This window comes from Metopolophium dirhodum, chromosome 8 (assembly GCF_019925205.1).
Source record: "Metopolophium dirhodum isolate CAU chromosome 8, ASM1992520v1, whole genome shotgun sequence".
Taxonomy (NCBI): Eukaryota; Metazoa; Arthropoda; class Insecta; order Hemiptera; family Aphididae; genus Metopolophium; species Metopolophium dirhodum.
In genome coordinates, this window is record NC_083567.1 from 8,046,068 (window position 1) to 8,066,026 (window position 19,959).

The 19,959-nt window shown below is 28.1% G+C and overlaps 3 protein-coding genes across 8 annotated transcripts; 1 reads left to right on the plus strand and 2 right to left on the minus strand.

Annotated features, from left to right (window-relative positions):
* Positions 1-10: 10 nt before the first annotated feature.
* Positions 11-10,872, minus strand: LOC132950537 (juvenile hormone esterase-like). Of its 4 annotated transcripts, none has more exons than XM_061022040.1 (8): positions 10,114-10,872; positions 4,413-4,598; positions 3,723-3,999; positions 3,016-3,398; positions 2,162-2,327; positions 1,323-1,510; positions 721-989; positions 11-407 (listed from the first exon to the last, which is right to left on the minus strand). In XM_061022040.1, exons 2-8 carry the CDS (start codon positions 4,590-4,592, stop codon positions 194-196), a joined length of 1,677 nt encoding a protein of 558 aa, XP_060878023.1. In that variant the 5' UTR covers positions 4,593-4,598; positions 10,114-10,872; the 3' UTR covers positions 11-193. The 4 variants fall into 4 exon arrangements, with proteins under 4 accessions (XP_060878023.1, XP_060878022.1, XP_060878024.1 ...); XM_061022039.1 differs by lacking the exon at positions 10,114-10,872 and adding an exon at positions 5,167-5,383; XM_061022041.1 differs by lacking the exon at positions 10,114-10,872 and adding an exon at positions 5,038-5,176.
* On the plus strand, positions 5,439-14,447 carry LOC132950539 (15-hydroxyprostaglandin dehydrogenase [NAD(+)]-like). 3 transcript variants are annotated; one of them, XM_061022044.1, is made up of 7 exons: positions 5,439-5,710; positions 7,673-7,867; positions 13,086-13,215; positions 13,328-13,440; positions 13,651-13,818; positions 13,952-14,133; positions 14,243-14,447. In XM_061022044.1, exons 2-7 carry the CDS (start codon positions 7,754-7,756, stop codon positions 14,358-14,360), a joined length of 825 nt encoding a protein of 274 aa, XP_060878027.1. In that variant the 5' UTR covers positions 5,439-5,710; positions 7,673-7,753; the 3' UTR covers positions 14,361-14,447. The 3 variants fall into 3 exon arrangements, with proteins under 3 accessions (XP_060878027.1, XP_060878028.1, XP_060878029.1); XM_061022045.1 differs by lacking the exon at positions 5,439-5,710 and adding an exon at positions 7,307-7,371; XM_061022046.1 differs by lacking the exon at positions 5,439-5,710 and adding an exon at positions 7,382-7,460.
* Positions 14,448-15,217: 770 nt separating this feature from the next.
* LOC132950701 (uncharacterized) lies at positions 15,218-18,863 on the minus strand. Its single transcript, XM_061022240.1, has 3 exons — positions 18,835-18,863; positions 18,447-18,636; positions 15,218-18,156 (listed from the first exon to the last, which is right to left on the minus strand). The coding sequence occupies exons 1-3, from the start codon at positions 18,861-18,863 to the stop codon at positions 17,950-17,952; spliced, it is 426 nt and encodes a 141-aa protein (XP_060878223.1). The 3' UTR covers positions 15,218-17,949.
* Between the last annotated feature and the right edge of the window lie 1,096 nt (positions 18,864-19,959).

The following is a 19,959-nucleotide window of genomic DNA, read 5'->3' on the forward strand; positions in this document are numbered from 1 at the left end:
TAGATTTTTAAATATCATGACAATTTTTTTTTTTAATATAATATAGTTTATAATATGTATTGTGCTAGATATAGGTATGAATCCATGAATGTTCAAAACTTAAAAGTGTTTAGTAAATACATAAATAAGTACCTCTGCTACCTATTTACTCGATATTTATACTATCCAATTTCCAATGTATACGATAGTAAAACTATAGTTCAGTTTTTATGTCTGCTATTTTTCGTGACATCGTTTGATTTAGACGAAAATTGTAAGGCAGTTGGTTCCAGAATTTATATTTCTCGTCGAATGGATTTTGTATGATTTTTGGTTGCGCTGAATCAATGTGTAAAACGCTAAATTGTTCATCGTAAGTAAATTTTGGCCAAGCAGTCCCGGTATCTGTCCCGTCAATAGTAGGAGTCCTGAAAAATATTTATTTCTATTTATCTACAAAATACACAGTAATTATGTAGAATAAACATAATTCCTACAAAGATTTTCTTTCTATAATGGTCAACCTTCTAATAAAATACTATAATGTATCAAAATAAAACATGATTGGTTTAAAATTAAATTATTTTTTTTTACATAACCTAGTCTCATAGCCCATGGTACTAGGGTCTGTGGATTAAATGTACATTATTCAAATATTTTTGCTCAGTATTCAAAATTAATTGCACATCTAAATATCTAATAATGATATCAATAATATTACTGGTACATTTAGGTACTTACTCAGAAATCGCAAATCTATACCAAATATTGACCATTAGTCTGGAAACTTTGAGATCGTCCGCGTTTAAATCGTTTGGGTTTAAATTACTATTTTTAAACAGACTGTTTAGTTCATCCGCGTGAGTGACTCCTAGACTTTTTTGGCATGAGCCAAATAGTTTGTTATACGAAAACTCATTTTGATAATCGTAATAATAACTGTAGACTGGCGACGACAATTTTTTTGCCATATCAACTATGCAGTGAGTAAAACATCCATCGCCTATCATCTGAAATCATATGTTACGTATATAAAACGTGTGTCCATGAACACTGTGTACACTCTATATAACTCCTATAGTTACCTAAACTACTCAGCACCTTATTCATATTTTAGAATTCTGTCTACGGGAGATTTATGATCCGTTAAAGATAGTCTAATTTTATTTCCCGTTAACAGAATTCAAAATTATGTTTATACATACTGAGTAAAATGAGTAATATACAGTGTACTAAGTTTTGTTTTCGTGGACACTCGGTATATATTATATATAATATACATTAAAAAGAAAATATTTGTTCAAATATTATAATTGATAGGTATACATTATTGAGTTTATTACGTTAACCGCATTCGAATGTGTATTGTCGTCCAATCTTCCTGATGGAAAATATTCTTTCAACACTCTTTCTCCGATTTCGTCTAAATCTTCCGGTCTAGTGTACTGGTAATAAAATAGCATAATTGATAATATACGGTTGAAATACGTCTGGAACTCAGTGTACATCAAAGAAGTGCTGTTGTACAGGGCTAAGCCAACAGAAAATATAAACAAGTCATATACATGATATTATGTACGCGTCAACCAAATGTCAAGAATTGATTGATGGGTTTTCAATATTATCAATAACTAAGGCAAAAAATGTCTTGCCCTAAAAAAATAAGAAAAATGTTTTGAATATTGCAGCATTTCTGACCTTAATAATATACGTTAAAAATATGAACTTATACAGTGGGGCCAGGCTAACAGAAAACGGATGGCCTCAAATAATAATTAATGATAAAAAAATTTCCTAAAAAAGTAATTAAAAATAATATGCAAGAAAAAACTCGATTATTGGTACATTATAAATAAACTAACGCAGTACCATCTCGTAATATTATCATATCATGTACTAACAGGTTGTCTGTCAACCTTAAATTATATAAAAATATTAGTAAAAATAATGAAATCGGTACCTATATTGTATTGAAAATGAATCAAATACTGAAATACAGCTAAAAATACTGCATTTCCTAGAATACATTTTTGGTAAAAAATGTATGGAAGCATACTAAGAAACAATTAATTATGCATTCAAATTCTCACCCTAATAATTAATAAGCAATAACACTTTAAACTGCTTTCATAAACAATAAGTGATGTTTTATAAATGTATTTTAATTAATAATGGAACTCACAAGCCACAAACAGACCACCTTCAGCTGAATTCAGACCAACAATAGCAGGTACAAACGACTCTTGTTTAAAATCGTATATAGGATGATGACAGAGAAATGCTTCTTGGCCAGAATCACAATTTTCGACGACAGGATTAAACTGTATACACGGATGTGAAAGCCATGCCTTAATCATAGACCAAATATTAAACATTTCATCGAAAATATTTATAAAACTTTCATATCATACGAAGTAGACCACAGAACAAAAGTCATTTTTGAATAAGCAGTAGCTCGGTTATTTTTTAATCTAAAATAATTTTATTTTAATATTTTATAAGACATTTTCATTTCATTGGGGAAGAAACACCCTGGCCAGCTTGTACTGTAACCATGTACAATATTGTGTAGGTTTATGATGTATTTCTGAGGAACCTCGGCGATCTGCTCGACAACACGTCACTATAGAGCTCGTTCACCTCAGCTTTATGAACAGACTTGCACCGTGTTATGGACAAGATAGTCATCATATGATTGGCGTTATTTCAAAAAAAATTTAAATGGCATGATGTGATTATCTAATTAAATAAGCAAATCAAATTGTTTTAACTTAAAAAATAACCAAGTATATATAGGTACCTACTACTCAAACAAAATCGTCTGTCTTCCGTGGGCTACCCTGTACATTATCGAAGTTAAAAACCGTAGAGTATGTCATTATTATATTATAGTTTATAAAATATAAATGATTTCTATTACTTAGAATTTTTAATTTTATTAAAATATGTCCGCATAGGTATTACTATATCATGAAAAAAATAAAAAATTGGAGAAACAATAATTTATGAAATAGTTTAATTTAATTGTACACTTACATATAATCTGTTTTGAAGATCGATAATATAGTCGGCTGAAAGTTTTCTCAAGCATTGCAATATGTCCTCGGAAGTATCGAAATTACACCCAGCGATAAGTGCTACCGCGTGAGCGCGTTTACGAGGAAGTCCAATAGGCGAAACAGCCCATTTACAAACTGGACTACCACTTTGAAGTATAACTTTATGAAAAAGACCTTTACTCATTGGTGATAACATATGAAATCCTGTACTAGCGCCTCCTGTGCTTTCGCCAAATATTGTCACTTGGCTAGGATCACCGTTGAAATGAATGATGTTTTTTTGTACCCAACGTAAAGCCATTACTTGATCTTTCATTCCATAGTTTCCGGGTATCACATCATCCTCGGTACTAAGAAACCCTTTACAAGCACACGCATTAATTGAATAATAGCTAAAATACACATATGAATGAATAGTAATAATTTTTTTTGTAAAACTTGTTTCAACTGTTAAAAAATAAATGTGTGACTTAAACATTTTAATATAATATAGGTATATATTAACATTTTTTTAAAATTTTAAACCAAGTTATGAGCATTTTAAAATTGCAAATCTCTATAATTTAATATTTAAGTGTAACTATGGGAAATATATAATTTTTTTAATAGTATGAAAACATTATTTACGGCCAAAAATAAAATCCCTACTCTCCCCCCCCCCCCTTGGATATGCCCATGACTTACCTAATACACCGAGCCTATAATTTATAGTGACAAGTAGCACGTCTTTGTCCATAAAATATTCAGGTCCGTGTATGCCAGGCCCACCACGGCCACGGGAAAACATACCACCGTGAATCCAAAACATTACTGGTAAAAACTTTTTATCAACTTTTGGAGTGAACACGTTTAAGTACAAACAATCTTCGTGGCTATCTGCGACATTATTTTGAATGCATATTTTGTTCGATTCTCTCGAGGCATCCAATTTTCCGTTCCAAGGTTCAACTGGTTGTGGTGCCTTTAATAGATTTAAAAAAAAAATATTGCATGTATCTATTAATCTTAACTTGGGACTAGTTGGGAGGAGGTTGATCAGACGTCACAATTTTAGCGGAATAGTAACGGTTTTCCAGCTAATATCTAATAAGTCAAAATTATATTGAATGAAAATAATAAGAAAAATTGTACTGAAACAAATGACAGACATGATTGTTTTTTTTTTCATGCAAACTATTTTAAACAATTTATATAATAATTTTATGATAATTTCTACGTGAATTAATTTTGTGTCGGTAGGATATGCCTCCACTCAATTATATACTTTATTTAATTTAGCATTTCATGTGAGGAATTTTTAATTTAAAATAACTAATTTCACGTTTTGGGCGTATATGGAATATAAATAGTAAATAGTATATTCAATGTTAATACCTTAAACCTTAATTCTCCAATTGGTGGTCTTGCATATGGTATCCCGGTATAGGAGTAATAAGTCCGTCCATCTCTCGACTGTAGAACTTGCCCTTTGAGAATTCCATCCGCAATTCTAACTTCTAACTCACAGCACACCAATTTTAAAAAAAGTATCCATACGATATAAATACATCTCATGTTGATCTAAATAAACAATAATAAATTGTGATGTATATAGTGTGTTGCGAATATATATTGAATATATAAATCACTCATAAATATCGTATATAACGCATACGCCAACCTACTTATTATTTATAAAAATTTTTATATTTTTTTTGTTGTTACCTTAAACAAATACAATAATAATACGTATTTTCTCATTATAAATGGTATTTACAATTATAATTTATAGCTCGCTATTACATATTCACGTCATATTATAGATATTATCATAACACTATATTATATACCTAGGTACTATACAGTTGGTTCTATAATAACTAATACGTTATTATAACCAATAATACATTATAACATACCTACAATTATTTTACACATTTCCACAAAAACAAAAACAATTCAAATAATTGAACTAAAATAGTGTTTAAGATCTTCATTAAAATATAATAAGCCTGATTACCTGCGACTACCTGAGTATATCTGAATATTTTTTATAACCCATGTATTGTAAGTATTAAAATAAATAAACTATAAGTGAAACAAACAAATGTACGCCTATAACCACTGTCAATTACTACGCTATACATACCACAATTATGTATTGAAAATTTGAAATTGTATAAAATTAAATTAAATGTTTAAAAAAAAACTATTTAGCTCTATTACGTTTAATTAGAAATATTTTAATCATTTTAACTAAAAGTCTAATACTATAAACTGTTCCTAGTTAAAACAATACTAGGTTAATTACTTCAAGTTCATCTAACGCACAGTTAATCCCTACTAATATACGAGACGTTGAACACTATCTAGTGCCTATATTATATTCCTCCACAGTCCACAGTCCACCTCAAGGATTGTTTGGCTGACAGAGTTAGCCAAAGGCTCGATCGTCGCGCCATCCGGTGTCAAAAATTGAGAGGCACGAAATAATAATATTACATATAACAATTTTTACAACAGTTAGTTCCAACTTCCAAGACAATTAAAAAAATAATAATTATGAAAATTCGTCAACATTACGAAAATTTGCAATTAATATAATACCCAGTTAAAAATGTATCAAAAGTTTAATTTTTAAAGCTACGCCTTGTAAATTTAATATAACGTTCCTCATAAGTCATAAGTCATAGGTAAGTAGTTATTACATTGTTATTGTTATATTCTGTGGTTATTATGCTGGAACCAAAAAATTTAAAAAACAAAATTTATTTATTTATTTAGACTATGTGCATAATAGTCTTAATTTTTTTATAGACATTTTAAGTACAAATTTGGACAAAATTACATATTTAATCAAAGTTATCAATACCTATATGGCGGGCTATATATCAATGTTAGTAATTTTGTTGTAATTCGGAAACATTATTCATAAGAACTTAAAGTTAAAACTTTTATGTGTATTATTAATTTATAAACTTTACTATACGCAATGACATTTTAAAAATATTTAGATTAATTTTAAGCGATTACCAATTTATACCATGAACCTATTCATACTGTTCTATGGTAAGGTGGTATACTGGTATTGACCCAAAAGTTAATAACAATCAAGAAAGAATATGACTTTTTTAATATACAATTTTAATTGTTTTACTATTTAAATTTGTACTATGAAATAAAAAAAAGCTTGTAAGTGGATGTCGCTCTGCTGTACAGTAGGTTACAAGTGGGTCAGTGTATAATGGATTGTATTAAACTTGAATTCAAATATTCGATGATATTATAATGTAATATTAACGATTCTGAGCGGAGAAAGCTTGTCGGTCTGGATATTAATTTATATTGTTATTATTTATTATAGCCTGTAAGTTGATTTATATTATAATATTATTATTTTTTATTCGTTTCTATCCAAAATTGGGACAAAAATCAACTGACTTTAGCGCCTATTCAAATGCTCCTAAAAAAATATTGTTACTTAATAACGCTAAACTTAATTGTTTTGCTATAAGTAGAAAATTTTGTTGGGAACCTTTTAATAAAATTTCTTATCTTAGCTATGAAAAAAAAAACTTAAGTCGGTTGATTTTTGTTCCAACTTTCGAGATACTCCCTCCCCCTTTGAGACACACTACTAAACAGCCGATTTCCTATCGTATTCAGCAGCCCCGATTCTATATTAGCTATAAAAATTTCAAGGAAGCTAAAATGGGTGAGGTCAAACCGTCAGTAGCTCCCTGTCTACAGTGCCTGGACAAAAGTAATTCCTAGTACTTACTACTTAATGGACTCATTTTACAAAGGAAAGGTGAAGAATTTGAAATAATAGGTTGTAACCATAACTAGTAGTTTAAGTAACTAGTACCTAGGTTTGGCCTTATATATCCCCACATCAGAATTTTGACCCTATATGTGTTATCCTTCCTGAATTTTTGTTTGAAATAGAACAATTTATCAGTAAAAACTGACTATTGTATCAAGAATAGTTTTATATTTTTGTATATTAGAAATTATATTCTTATAATATTTTTTTTATTAGAAAGTGCTGTGACAAGTTAAAAATAATAATAATAAGCAGAAAAATAATTTAATTTATGGACCTATATGAATTGTATATTTCTTATGATAACAATAGTGAATGCCGAATGGGATCAACTTACAGAGATAATAAATCATAATCAATAACACGCTATTAAATCATAGGTTAATACTGCGATAACAATTTAGATTTTCTCGAAAAGTAGACTAAAATTGATTTAATTCCGATGATAAATCTGATTAAAAACCGCAATTACAATCCGTTAAAAGTGAAGGGACAAAACGCGCTTTAGAAACACTCAGAAGCATTGTAGTAAGAGCATTAAATACAGAGAAGATTAAATTTATAGATTTATTTAAGCAACTTAGTTTATTAGAGAATTATTGAACAAAAAATATTTAGTAAGCCAAAAATAAAAACTTAAAAATCATTCTTAAAATAAAAAAAATTGGTATAAATATAATATACCATATTATATATAGTAATTAATAGGTACCTAGGTGGCTAGGTATATATTATTTATTATACATTATTTAAAATAAATTTTTTTAAGGTTTTATATTTGACGGTTGATATTTTTACACTATTTTAATAACTCAAATTCTTCTCTTAGAGTTTACAAGATCAAACTTTGTGTGGTATTTTTGGATCGATTCGTTGTTATTTGACATTTCGGCACAAATACTATATTGCGATGAACACTCAAATTTTAAACGGTGAATTGCACGGAACTGTAGCACTGGTAACAGGTGGTGGTCAAGGAATGGGTCTCGCAATTGTCGACGAGTTGCTAAAAAACGGAGCATTCGTAAGTAAAAAATGAATAAGTAATAACAATATAATCTAATTTTAACCAGATTTATAAAATCGGTTTTGATATTTTGTTGTAATGACACTTGAAATTTTTACCAAATGTTTATATTAAATTTGTCTATATACGTTAAGTTTTCGACGACTCTTTATCAGCTATTTATAGACTTTGAAATTTACCTTTTTTAGTTTTTTTTTTTATAAATGTCGATAAAAAAAACAATTACGCTCTGTCCGAAAGGTTGACAATTTAATACAAATACCCTCATGAATTATACTGGGTTTTAAAAAAAAGTTAAGAGTAAATGTGCTATGAGTGCTTGTTCTAACTACTTTTTGTAAAACTTTTTGTTCAAATACGTCAAAATCGCGAAAATTAGAAAATTATTTTGTCATTAAAAATTTTTTAATTTTCAATATTCATTCCTAAGATTTTAAATCTTAAGGAAAGATTACAAGTTCTTCAAAATGTTATTATTATGTAATTTAAAAAAAAAAGCTTAGTATAAAACCACATATACCTAAATTTTCTATAAGCGCCTGAAATTAGATTCATGTGTAAAATAACATTTTCTCGTCAAATATTATTAGTTTTTTTTGTTGTATTTAAATCTTTATTAATCGTAGAAACTTGAAAAATGTTATCGTTATAAAAATGTTTAGGTTAGTTTTTATATTCAATTCAATTTTCAAAGTATTTATTATCAATTTAAGCTATTTATAAAAATTTCAAATTAGGTATCGAATTTTTTACTCATTTTTTCTATAAATATTAAAAAAAGGTTTTTCAGGCTGACTTGGTCAGAAAGCTTAAAAATTGTATATAAGATTCCATAAAAGTTCTTCCTTTAAAAACTTTAAAATATTTAAAATTTATATAGCCACAATTGTTATTACTAGCATTTGAATTTTAAATTTTGACAAAATATTGACAATTCGCAAATTATTTTCAAGTTAAAATTTATAAAAATGTGATGTTCTATTTTTTAGTTAAGACATGGAAATGTAATACAAGTTCCTCATAAGTAGTTCATACCGAAACCAATAAATATTAAATACAAATTTTTTATAGAGACATTTGAAGTTAAAATGTAGACGAAATTTGATATTTAAACAAATAATAAATATTTTAGTTATTTTGTTGTGGTTCAAAAATATTTTTTGTATGGGTTTGAAACGTGTGTATATTATTATATTTTGTTTAGGTACCTACACAATGACATTCTATGGTTTATTCCGTATATTATATTCCTAATAAAAAAAATTGGTTAATATAATAATTAATAGCAATAGTAAATTTAAATTTTTAATATTCATTATGATAAATGATAATAATACATCCGTGAATTTATAAAATAGAATAACAATAATAGGCTGACAAACCATATCCGCTCAGAATTGTATTTTGTAAGTTGTAAGTATATGCAATGATTTATCATTGAATTCAAAAATCAAAATTAACACATCCATTAAAATAATCTACTCAATGACGACGTTAACTTGACTCCTAATGTACAGTATAGCGATTACTTATTTTCCCCTTTTTGAAGTTCGAATATAATTTAAATGGTGAGCGTGTGGGTGTGTGTATAAGATTTTGTGTAAGTGGTGTGTCGTGTGTGTGTGTGAAGTAACATAATATACGTATCAGCTAATGTAATTTATTGTATTTACGTGTAATTGTAATTTTTTTTACGAAAATAAATAAATAAATATTATTATACCTGCTTGTATTAAGTATTTTGAATTGCGAGCAATAGTCATTGTGTATTCTTCTTCTGTCGATCAAAATTACGCAGATATTTTTGTTATGTATACATTTACAAAACATTTGCAATGCGGACATATTCGAAAACAATGATAATATTATAATTCCATACAATTTTATTTCTAAACTTTATTCTTCTTTATTTCTCCGATAATATTTATTTTTCACTTTTAAGTACCTACATTTAGGTATAGCTGGTACCATTCATTTTAGCAGCTGCAGTGTTTTGTATTGTAATTTAATTTGATCGACCTATATCCTCTATCGAGAAATCTCAAACAACACCACTTAGGTACCTATGTACTTTATTTATTTAGTTTTTCATGTATTTTATGCATAACAATATTATTTGTAATTTTGTGCGTATGACCTATCCATACTATACAAAAAACCGTAAGATGATAATATTGTATTGTAATGAGATAAATAAGACAGTAAATGGAGAATAGGTTGCGAGTTATTTTTTTTTTTGTTACCTTTATGGTAAGTTTTGCCCCTCTCTGTTGAACACTTAAATGACGCCCTTGTAGTAAATTGTTATATTTTGACGATGGTTCCGATGTTTTTCCACTACGATTTTTATTCCAAATATATTGATAAAAAATGCTTGTATAGTTGTATGGTTTACATTGATGATGTAATATTGTAATAAGATTGAGTTATCAATTATTAATACCTTCCACATCAATAAGAAATAATATAATTATAATATGAGAAAAAAAATTAACAATTTCGATTTTTATACACATTTATTTTTGAATTAAAATTTTTGTTAAGAGAATGTCAGTGCAATATTATTGTTTTCTCTCTCTGGCCCACGCGCCACATGGCATATTTATGTTCAGCAGAACCAACCTTATGTTGTTAGCTTTAATATTAGAGTGAACTGACCTGTGGTATAACTTAATGCTCAGAACATTATCTTTGTTCTTACGTCGGATTTTTTACGACGTTTCAGTATTTATGAAAGTTATAAGTATCTAAAATTTTACAATTTAAAATGCTAATAAATTGCATAAAAAATATAAATATCATAAAAAAAACCAACGTAAGAAAACAAATTAACTCGTATTAACCTCAAGTATGGTAATAGATCAATTAACTCTAATATAAAAAGCTGACAGCACAAAGGTGAGTGGTTCAGAGTGTAAAAGGAAACTGAAGTGTGGTGACATCCTATTAAAATTGAACGCACTCATAATTGAAACGTATGTGGCGTATTTTTCATACTCGATGCTGATGTGAAACTACTACCTTCGGTAGTAAGTGGCGTTAATTTTTTGACTTTGAACTCATTATATTATGGAATTATGCAACAATAAGATAATATTATATAAGTTATATCCCATAACGATAAGAACAGTGCAGGCAAGTGGCCAGAAAGGCAGATAACAATAGCTCGAAAATACTATATACCAGATGATTATAATTATCACTCATTATTTCAAAAAGTATAACATTTTGAAAAAAAAATGTCATGCTTTCTAGTCGTTAAAAACATCATTTTTAAGTTTTTTTTTTATCTAAAACGGCTATAAATTATGTAAAAAAAAATATTTTCATAAACATTAATACTTTTTGAAATAATGTGTGTTACGTTAAATAAATCACCCTGTATGTATAGGTATATATACTATAGATGTATATAATATAATATATCATATACAGGGTGATTTGTTTATCGTTGAACACTCATTATTTCAAAAAGTATTGACTTTTTTTCAAATTTTTTTTCAAATTAATTTTAGTCTCATGATTTTCTATATTTGTATACATTTTTAATATTTTTCACCCTTATATTTATTAGGTAAACCACCATCGACTTTTGATTTTCAAATGACAACCTATATAAATAATTGCATAAATTAATGAAGCTATTTTTTTTGAATTTTCACGTTAAAATGTTCAACTTTCGTTAACTCGTTGATGAGTTATAGCTGCTCAAAGTTGGGTGGTTTTGGAAGGAGGTTTTGTGATTAAATGTGTTATACTTTGTCAGTTTAGTAGATGCCCCGCTATCGGGATTTTTATGTCCCAAGGCAAAAGATATTACACTTTTCAAATCAATTCAAATAGTACAGTAAGCTAAAGTTGTGCCCCTAAATGTATTGTATAATACCCATTTGACTGGGTGTCGCGCAGTTCGCCCCACTTAAGGTGATCTTGCCACCGGTCATAACAATACTTATAAAATATAAAGAAGAATAGCATTGTCTGTACTAAATAGTAAATACCATCTGTAGGTAAATAACCGTTTCTATTGCACTGTAACAAAGTGTGCGTACGTCGGGCGCCGTGCAGGCTTTGATCCTTTAAATTATAATAGGTACAAAGTACAATGATTATCAATCGCGGATTCAACGATATCGAATTTATTACTATTATACCTTCTGGTCTTTACAAATAAAAATCCTAGTTCCCGACGGTGCTGATTATGTAGTATGTATGTAGAACACCTAAAAACCTTCTAAAACCACCCAACTTTGAGTAGCTATAACTCAGCAACGAGTAAACGAAAGTTGAAAATTATAATGTGAAAATTCATGAAAAATATAGCTCTTATAATTTATGCAATTATTTATATAGGTTATCATTTGAAAATCAAAAGTCGATGGTGGTTCACCTAATAAATATAAGGGTGAAGAATATTAAAAATGTATACAAATATAGAAAATCATGAGACTAAAATTAATTTGAAAAAAAGTCAATACTTTTTGAAATAATGAGTGTTCAACGATAAAAAAAACCAATATAATTGAAACCATACGAAAACCTTACGAAAAATCGGTTAGAAACATTTTATCGTGTATCCAGTTCTAAAACATATTTATGTTAAAAAAATTTGAAATTTAAAATTTGAATTACATACAATTTTTTGTTAAATTTCATTATTTTGTAGAATTTCTAAATAGTTTTTTAATGCAGTTTTTCATTCAAGAACGTATACAAAGCTATTCGTACCTACATATTAACAATTATTACTAGACTTTTAAAAAACGTTCAAAATCTTTAACAATTAATTAATTATTTAGAAGAGTTTTCAACACTATAGTAAACTGAGCATCAATCAGTTCCTTCTTTAAAAATGTATAAGCTATAAAATTATTATCATCACATTCGAATTCTTAATAATAAATAATAATACTCGATAAACTCTATCCTACGCCGAGGTGATCGAAATGAGACAAGTGTCCAACACTCGGTGTCTGAAATGTATATTTCGTGCATTTTTTCAAATACCTGTAAAGAAAAATTTACAGTTTACCTTAAAAATTTGATGAATTTTCGCAATAATATTGGTGTCCGATAAAATCACTTTTCAATCATTTATGACAGAGCCTCTTATTAGTCTTATTGTACTTATTTTTGCCAAGTGTATAAATATCATAATGATTATTCAAAAATATCTTTTTACATGAAACATTTATTACTATTAATTTTTATATAGGTGTCTTTATTAGATATTAACGAAGAAATAGGAAATAATGCGATCAGTTTATTAGAAACCAAATACAAATCGTCTTCAAGTAGATTATTATTCATAAAGTGTGATGTTACCAATGAAATCGAGTTCGAAGGTAAACAACGATGTCAATAGTTCATGTTGTGTAAACATAAAAAATTACAATAATTTATATAAAATTTGGAACATTTTTTAATTTTAATTGTTTATTTCATATATGTTCTTAGATTCTTTTAAGAAAACTATTGAAAAATTTGGAAAAATAAACATCGTTGTTAATAATGCTGGTATCATGTCCAAGTACTTGACTTCATGGGAGCTGGCCATCGATTTAAATTACGTAAGTAACCAAGTATATAGAATCACCTAAATCTTGCACCAGTAATATTTTTATATTGCCACGATCTTTTTAATTTAATTCAATTCACAGTTATACTATTATTTATGAATGAGGGTTAACGAGAAACAAAACAGGAACAGTTCTAATATTATTTTTTTATTTTTAAAAGTATCAGTTCTTATTAAATGTTTTTATACCTTCGGATTATAGAAAGCAGTAGTCCGTGGTACCATACTAGGTCTCAAGTACATTGAAAACAAAGTAGACAAGAACTCTGCGGTAATTAATGTAGCATCGATAGTTGGACTATCCAACACTGTCTTACCCATGTATCAATCGACCAAAAGAGCTGTTATCGACTTTACGAAATGTATTGGAGTGAGTATACCGTGAATAGCTTACAATATATTTCACAATTCGGACATTTTTGTCATTTATTCTTATTTTAAGACTTAAGAGTGTAAAAGCTATTCTTTTTAATATTAACAACCAAATTGTTATGCGTTTCAAGTGTCCGTTCAATTCGAAAGCGACCGGAAATAACGTTAGAGTCATGGCCATTTGTCCAGGCGTAACGTTCGACGGTTTCGAAAACAACATTGAAGGGAAAAAAGCTTTAGAACAAGAAATTGAGGAGTTAATTACGAGTGGCGAAGAGATCCCGAATCCAAATAGAAAACTAATAATACAGAGGTAATGCATCCGATCACGTGATTACGTTAGGGTGTTACATTAATTGTAGTAGATAATATATAAATAAAAAAACTCAAAACATTTGAAAATTTGAAAATTTGTATTACAGCACTGATTACTATAAAGCTGCATTTCTTCACGTTATGAAAAACGGTAAGAACGGAGACATTTGGATAGCCGAAAATGAAGAGCCTCCGAGACTTACACATTTCTCTACTCAATATTAAAATATATCGACTCCTAACGGAATTTCAATTTTCTATATTTTACTGATTTTGATAAAATGATTAATTAAAACATTGATTTGATTTGCATTGATTTTATTGACTTTACCTCAGTTAAAAAATATAGTTGGTTAAGATATAATTCCATACGCTGTAAAGTTTAATTCAATTTAAGTATTTAACCACAACTTACAATATAATGGTAAAAACTATATTCACTTACATTGTTGCAAATTATAATATTACAGTTGTGCACTTGCAAATATTATACGTATACTACAAGTTTTTTTTAATTTAAATTATACCTTCATGGCTTCATACAATATTATTATAATGCTATTTTTTCCCACTACCGTTTGTTTGTGTAAGTAGCAGGTGCATATGTTACTTTAAAATGGCAACTTATTCTAAATTTCACGATCCAAAGCAGAATGTTTATATGAGATTTTTTAAGGTTAATTATGAAATATTGAAATAATAAAGTTTTGTTTAAACTAATTAAGGTTTGAGCTGAGTAATCGAAGGTGTGGGTCTCTTCTGACATTTTTATTCTCATATTTACAGGAGAGCCCTTTTTAATTTTTACAGGCATACAATGATTTAAAATTGCATGTAATATATGGGTAAAAGTCTTGAAAAAAAATATTAATTTTTTTTATTGCATACAAAATCTATATAATTTTATTGAGTACCTATAGGTCACTGTAATGTATGTGTTAAATTCGAATTCAATTACAACTGAGCATTAAGTTATCTGATCTAGTCTATTTTTATCTATTGATTATAAAAATAAGTTTTCATTTAACGAAATGTATGGTGAGTAGAAAATATCTCTTGGAATCTTGGACTTAGTCACGGTGATGAATTGATCAGTCGGTTTTCAATGATGATTGATGAAGGACTTGATTGGCAAAATACTAAACAATAAAGATACAGAAAAGTTCAAAGGTTATAGTTAACATATATGTCAAGTTTGCAACTTAATGTTAGTAAGCTTGATATTTGTTAGTTTAATATTTATTCAAAATTAATTGTTTAAAACCAATAATATTAAAAAGAAAAAAGTGGAAAGTAGATAACCACTCTGAGACTCTGCTGTACAGTAGGTGTCGAGTGTACTTTGTCATTGAACAAGTATCTGTAATTAATGTCTTAAATTGTAATTCAATGATATTATGATGAATCATTGCATACGAAAAACTATTTTGGATGTCATATTGTATATTGTGTATATAAAACATAATAATATACGTACAAATTTCAAGTACCCACAAAGAATATATTTTTTAATTTCAACAAAATAACTAATATCGTAATCTGTGGCTTGGTACAAAGAAGGGCAATGTCATATATTTGGACGAATTTGAGATTATTTGACCAATGTCATTAAACTTTAATTTTAAAATGTTTGGGTATATTTAAAAAACTGGCCGATTGGTTTTTTTAATTTCTGAACACTATCAAAACGTGTCATTGGCCTTTGTTGCACCAAGCTACAGCGTTATCCTTTGTTCAAATATCTAATTTCATCAACATTTTAACTTCAAATGGCTTTAAAAAGTGTGTGCTTGGCCATGGGTGAGTAATAGTAAAAATGTATTCACTTATTCAAGGGTTTTAAATTTAAAACAAACGAGAGGTATTTTATTGTACAATATAATATCTCATCCACTTAACGAGTTCTTATTGAAGTACTTACCCCTTAATCGAGAAAATAATTTTAAACTAGAGTTAGGGAATAGGGACCTACCTGCTATTACATTATATAATTTAATTTAAAGGTACCTATAATAAAGTATGTACCTAACATTAATCATTAATTGGGATTAAGTACCTATATGTTATTTTCCAAGAGACACATTGCAAATATACTATTGAAACAGCCACTGTATTTGAATAAAAACTTATATTTGGCCTTTTAAATAAATGTATTGTCTATTTTATTTAAGCCACAATAAGCTAATATTAGCGCCGTACTTTAGCACTGAACCTCCTCATCAGCCTAACTAAATAAAAATAAATGGTTCAACGTTTACCTACACTTGGTGATACTAGAATTTAGTTATAATTTTTATTTGTTTTAGTTAAACTATAAATATTATATATATATTTTTTAGATTCTTAGCGAATGTATTGATTTTATTATAATGTGTGTTTTTTTTTATTTTTTTATTTTTATTTTGTGTCTGTTACTCTGTTACCACCTTTTAGGACAGTAAAAGTGCTTGGATTTTCTTCAACAGTAACTTTTCTAATAGGAAAATGAATCTAGTTGGTATTTTGGGGGGTCAAAAGTAAAAATTTCCCAGTAGTTTTCAAAAGAAACGTAAAAAACAAAAGAAAAATTAAGGAAAAACGGGAATTTTTACGCAAAATCTGTTTTTGAGAAAATCGATTTTGGTTTTTGGTGTTACTCTAAAACAAATGACCGTAGGGACATGAAATTTTGACTGAATGTTTATATTAGCATTTTCTATACACCATAAAATTTACAAAATATTTTGACTCTTTTTGAGCTGTTTACGGACATTTTCAGTTTCTATTTTTTTTAGTTTTTTTTTCTATAAATATCAATAAAATTTTATTTGTTGGTTGAAAAAGCTTGAAAATTTAATAGAAGGCTCCTAGGGTAATTGTTTCAAAGGCAGATGAAAAAATTTAAAAATCCTTAGTCACTGTTTTTGTTTATAAGTATTTAAATTTCAAAACTGGACAAAATACGGAAAAATCACGAAAATTATTTTCAGTTGAGAATTCATAAAAGATTTTCTTTTTAAATCTAAGATTTGAAAATGTAACACAAGATTATCCATAAGCTTGTCTACATTTATCAAAAAAAAAATGTCTACAAGAAAGTCAAATTAAATTTTTATGAGCGTTTGAAAGTCATATTTTTACAACATTTGATATTCACTCGATTTTTCATGTAACGATTTTGCTATTTTGTTGTTATTCAAAAACGACTAACTGTAGATACATTAAAATGTTACTGAATGTTTAAATTTTCAATTTCTATACACCATACAATTTTGAAAATATTTTGACTCTTTTTGAGCTGTTTACGGACATAGTCAGTTTTCAATTATTTTAGTTTTTTTTTCTATAAATATCAATAAAATTTTATTTGTTGGGTAAAAAAGCGTGAAAATTTAATGCAAGGCTCCTGATATATTGTTACAATAGCAAAATTTATAAAATGTTCAACTTTTATGGCTATGGATTGAAAATTGAAAACAAGGCTCCAGGTAAATAGGTTATATATAAATTACTTTATTCACAATAATATCATCAAATATACTTGGTAATATCATAGGCTGACTGACGGTTTTCGCTCAGAATCGTTTTTCTCATACAATGATATTATATCATTGAATTAAAATTTAACACCATCCATTACAGTGACCCACTTGTAACCTACTGTACAGCAGAGCGACATCCACTTATCCACCTTTTTTAAACTTATTCTTTACATTTTATTTCAGTGTTTATGAAAAATGTTGTGGCCTTGTCATTATGTTATTTTTGTTTAATTTCATGAAACACATTAATTCAACAACCTATTGTTTAAATTATTTAATGCTTATTATTAGTATTAATCTGAATCATCATTATTTTCTTCATCTCCATAATCTCCTTGATCTCCTTGTTCACCACTGTCATCTTCAGTGAATTCTTCATTTTCCATATGATTATCTATATTATATTTTGAATTATCTGTCTCAGTAGGTGATTCAACTGTTGTTTCAACATCTTTTTTATCATCAAACATATTTGATATTTTCCTACCTACTGCAGTTCCCTAAACATATGATAGACAATAAAGAAAAATATATTCATTAATTGTGTTCACTAATCATATAGGTACAGTTATAGTTATTACTTACCTATAACTTATTAGTTATTACTATCTACTGATTTTGCATCAGTAATACAATGAAATAATTTTTACTTTAGATAACATGGGAAACAAAATTATGTTTGTATTAAACACATATTGTGGTGACTTTCCATTGAATTTAGTTCTACCAAAATAATTTGTGATGTACCTATATTCAAAATAAGTATCTAATAATGAAGGATGATAGCTACTATTGCAACTCCTGCAGCTTGCTTAGCAATTTCTCCTACAACTCCTCCTCTTCTTGGCTGATTGGATAAAGACGCAGGTTCTTTAATGGTTGGTGCAGATGATGTGGCGTTTGTATCAAGTTTAGATCGCACTTGCGGTTGTCGTATTTGTGGTGTACTTGAAGTTTTTTCTATAGCTCGTGTAATTGATCTGCGAAAAAAATAATGCTGTGTTAATAAAACATCTTGTAATATTTACAGACTTACAGTCTACAGTTATTGGATTCAAACAAATATGTAAGAGACACTAATACTAAAAAATAGATTTCATCTATTGTGTGCTAAAATCTCCATTTAATTATTGCAATCATGTTGAAAATACTTAAAGCTCAACAGTTTGATTACGTACCTACTAGTCTTAGAACAAAACGATCCCATTATACAAGAAATAACAATGTTAATTGATAATAGCTACTAACTAATACAATAAGATGTACTCAAATTGTAATAACTAATTTGTTGTAATTTAAACAATACACTTTATACTATTATAATATAATATATATATCCTAATTTTCTATGGAAACCAAAAACTATTTTTATAAAAAAATCAATTTATTTTATTAATTATGTATCATGAATGTATTTTATTAATTTTATTTTATTTTTAATTGCGTATAGCTAGATTTTTATTTTTATACATACCTTGAATCTCAATACATATTTTTAATTTTTTAAGTTTTTAAATTTAATTATTTTTAAAATTTTTTTGAGTCATTCGCCTTATTGACTCATTCGGTTAATCGACTCAAATTGTGTCCCAAAGTGAGTCCAATAAGCGGCGACTACTGTGTTAAGAGGACGTCGCACCCGCATCATAGGCGGAAATCTATTCAAATTTCAAAGGGGCTAACATTATTAACATCAATGTGAGCGGAAGGGCTTTGATACTACAAAACTAAAAAAGGGGAGCTTGATGGACTTTTGGAGGATTAAGCCCCCTTAAGCCCCCTCCCGATTTCAGCCAATGAATCAGCCTGCATGTGTTGTCTCCGTCATACACACGTAGGACATGGCCACATGGGACATTTTCGTTAGCTGGTTTCAATAGTGCTGTCAGTTTTGATATTAGAGGGAATTGACCTACTATCAAACTTTTAGGTAGGTTCGTAGGTGACAACATTTTCTATATTCTCTCGTTGGTTTTTTACGATATTTTAATTTTTAAGTGAGTTATGAACATTTTCAAATATTAATATTTTACATACTGATAACTCACTTAAAAATAAAAATATCGTAAAAAACCAACGAGAGAACACAGATAATGTTGTTCCCCGAAAGTTTGATAATAGGTAAATTCACTCTAATATCAAAGATGACAGCACTATTGAAACCAGCTAACGAAAATTTGCTATGTCGTACGTCTCGCCGTATAACGATTACTCGTACGTGATAATGACACGCGTAAGACCGAGACAACTGCACATGTGGGTGCAACGTCCTCTTAAGCCTTCTCAAGCCTAATGAATAACGT

Coding starts and splice junctions, on each gene's coding strand:
- LOC132950537 (XM_061022040.1), bottom strand. CDS start 4,592: ATGAGATGTATTTATATCGTATGGATACTTTTTTTAAAATTGGTGTGC. Junction 1,511..2,161: donor AGGTGGTCTGTTTGTGGCTT/GTGAGTTCCATT, acceptor CTGTTGGCTTAG/CCCTGTACAACAGCACTTCT. Junction 408..720: donor TATAGATTTGCGATTTCTGA/GTAAGTACCTAA, acceptor AATATTTTTCAG/GACTCCTACTATTGACGGGA.
- LOC132950539 (XM_061022044.1), top strand. CDS start 7,754: ATGAACACTCAAATTTTAAACGGTGAATTGCACGGAACTGTAGCACTG. Junction 7,868..13,085: donor TGCTAAAAAACGGAGCATTC/GTAAGTAAAAAA, acceptor ATTTTTATATAG/GTGTCTTTATTAGATATTAA. Junction 13,216..13,327: donor CAATGAAATCGAGTTCGAAG/GTAAACAACGAT, acceptor ATATGTTCTTAG/ATTCTTTTAAGAAAACTATT.
- LOC132950701 (XM_061022240.1), bottom strand. CDS start 18,863: ATGGGATCGTTTTGTTCTAAGACTAGTAG. Junction 18,637..18,834: donor TTTTGTTCTAAGACTAGTAG/GTACGTAATCAA, acceptor TTTTTTTCGCAG/ATCAATTACACGAGCTATAG. Junction 18,157..18,446: donor AAGCTGCAGGAGTTGCAATA/GTAGCTATCATC, acceptor TCATATGTTTAG/GGAACTGCAGTAGGTAGGAA.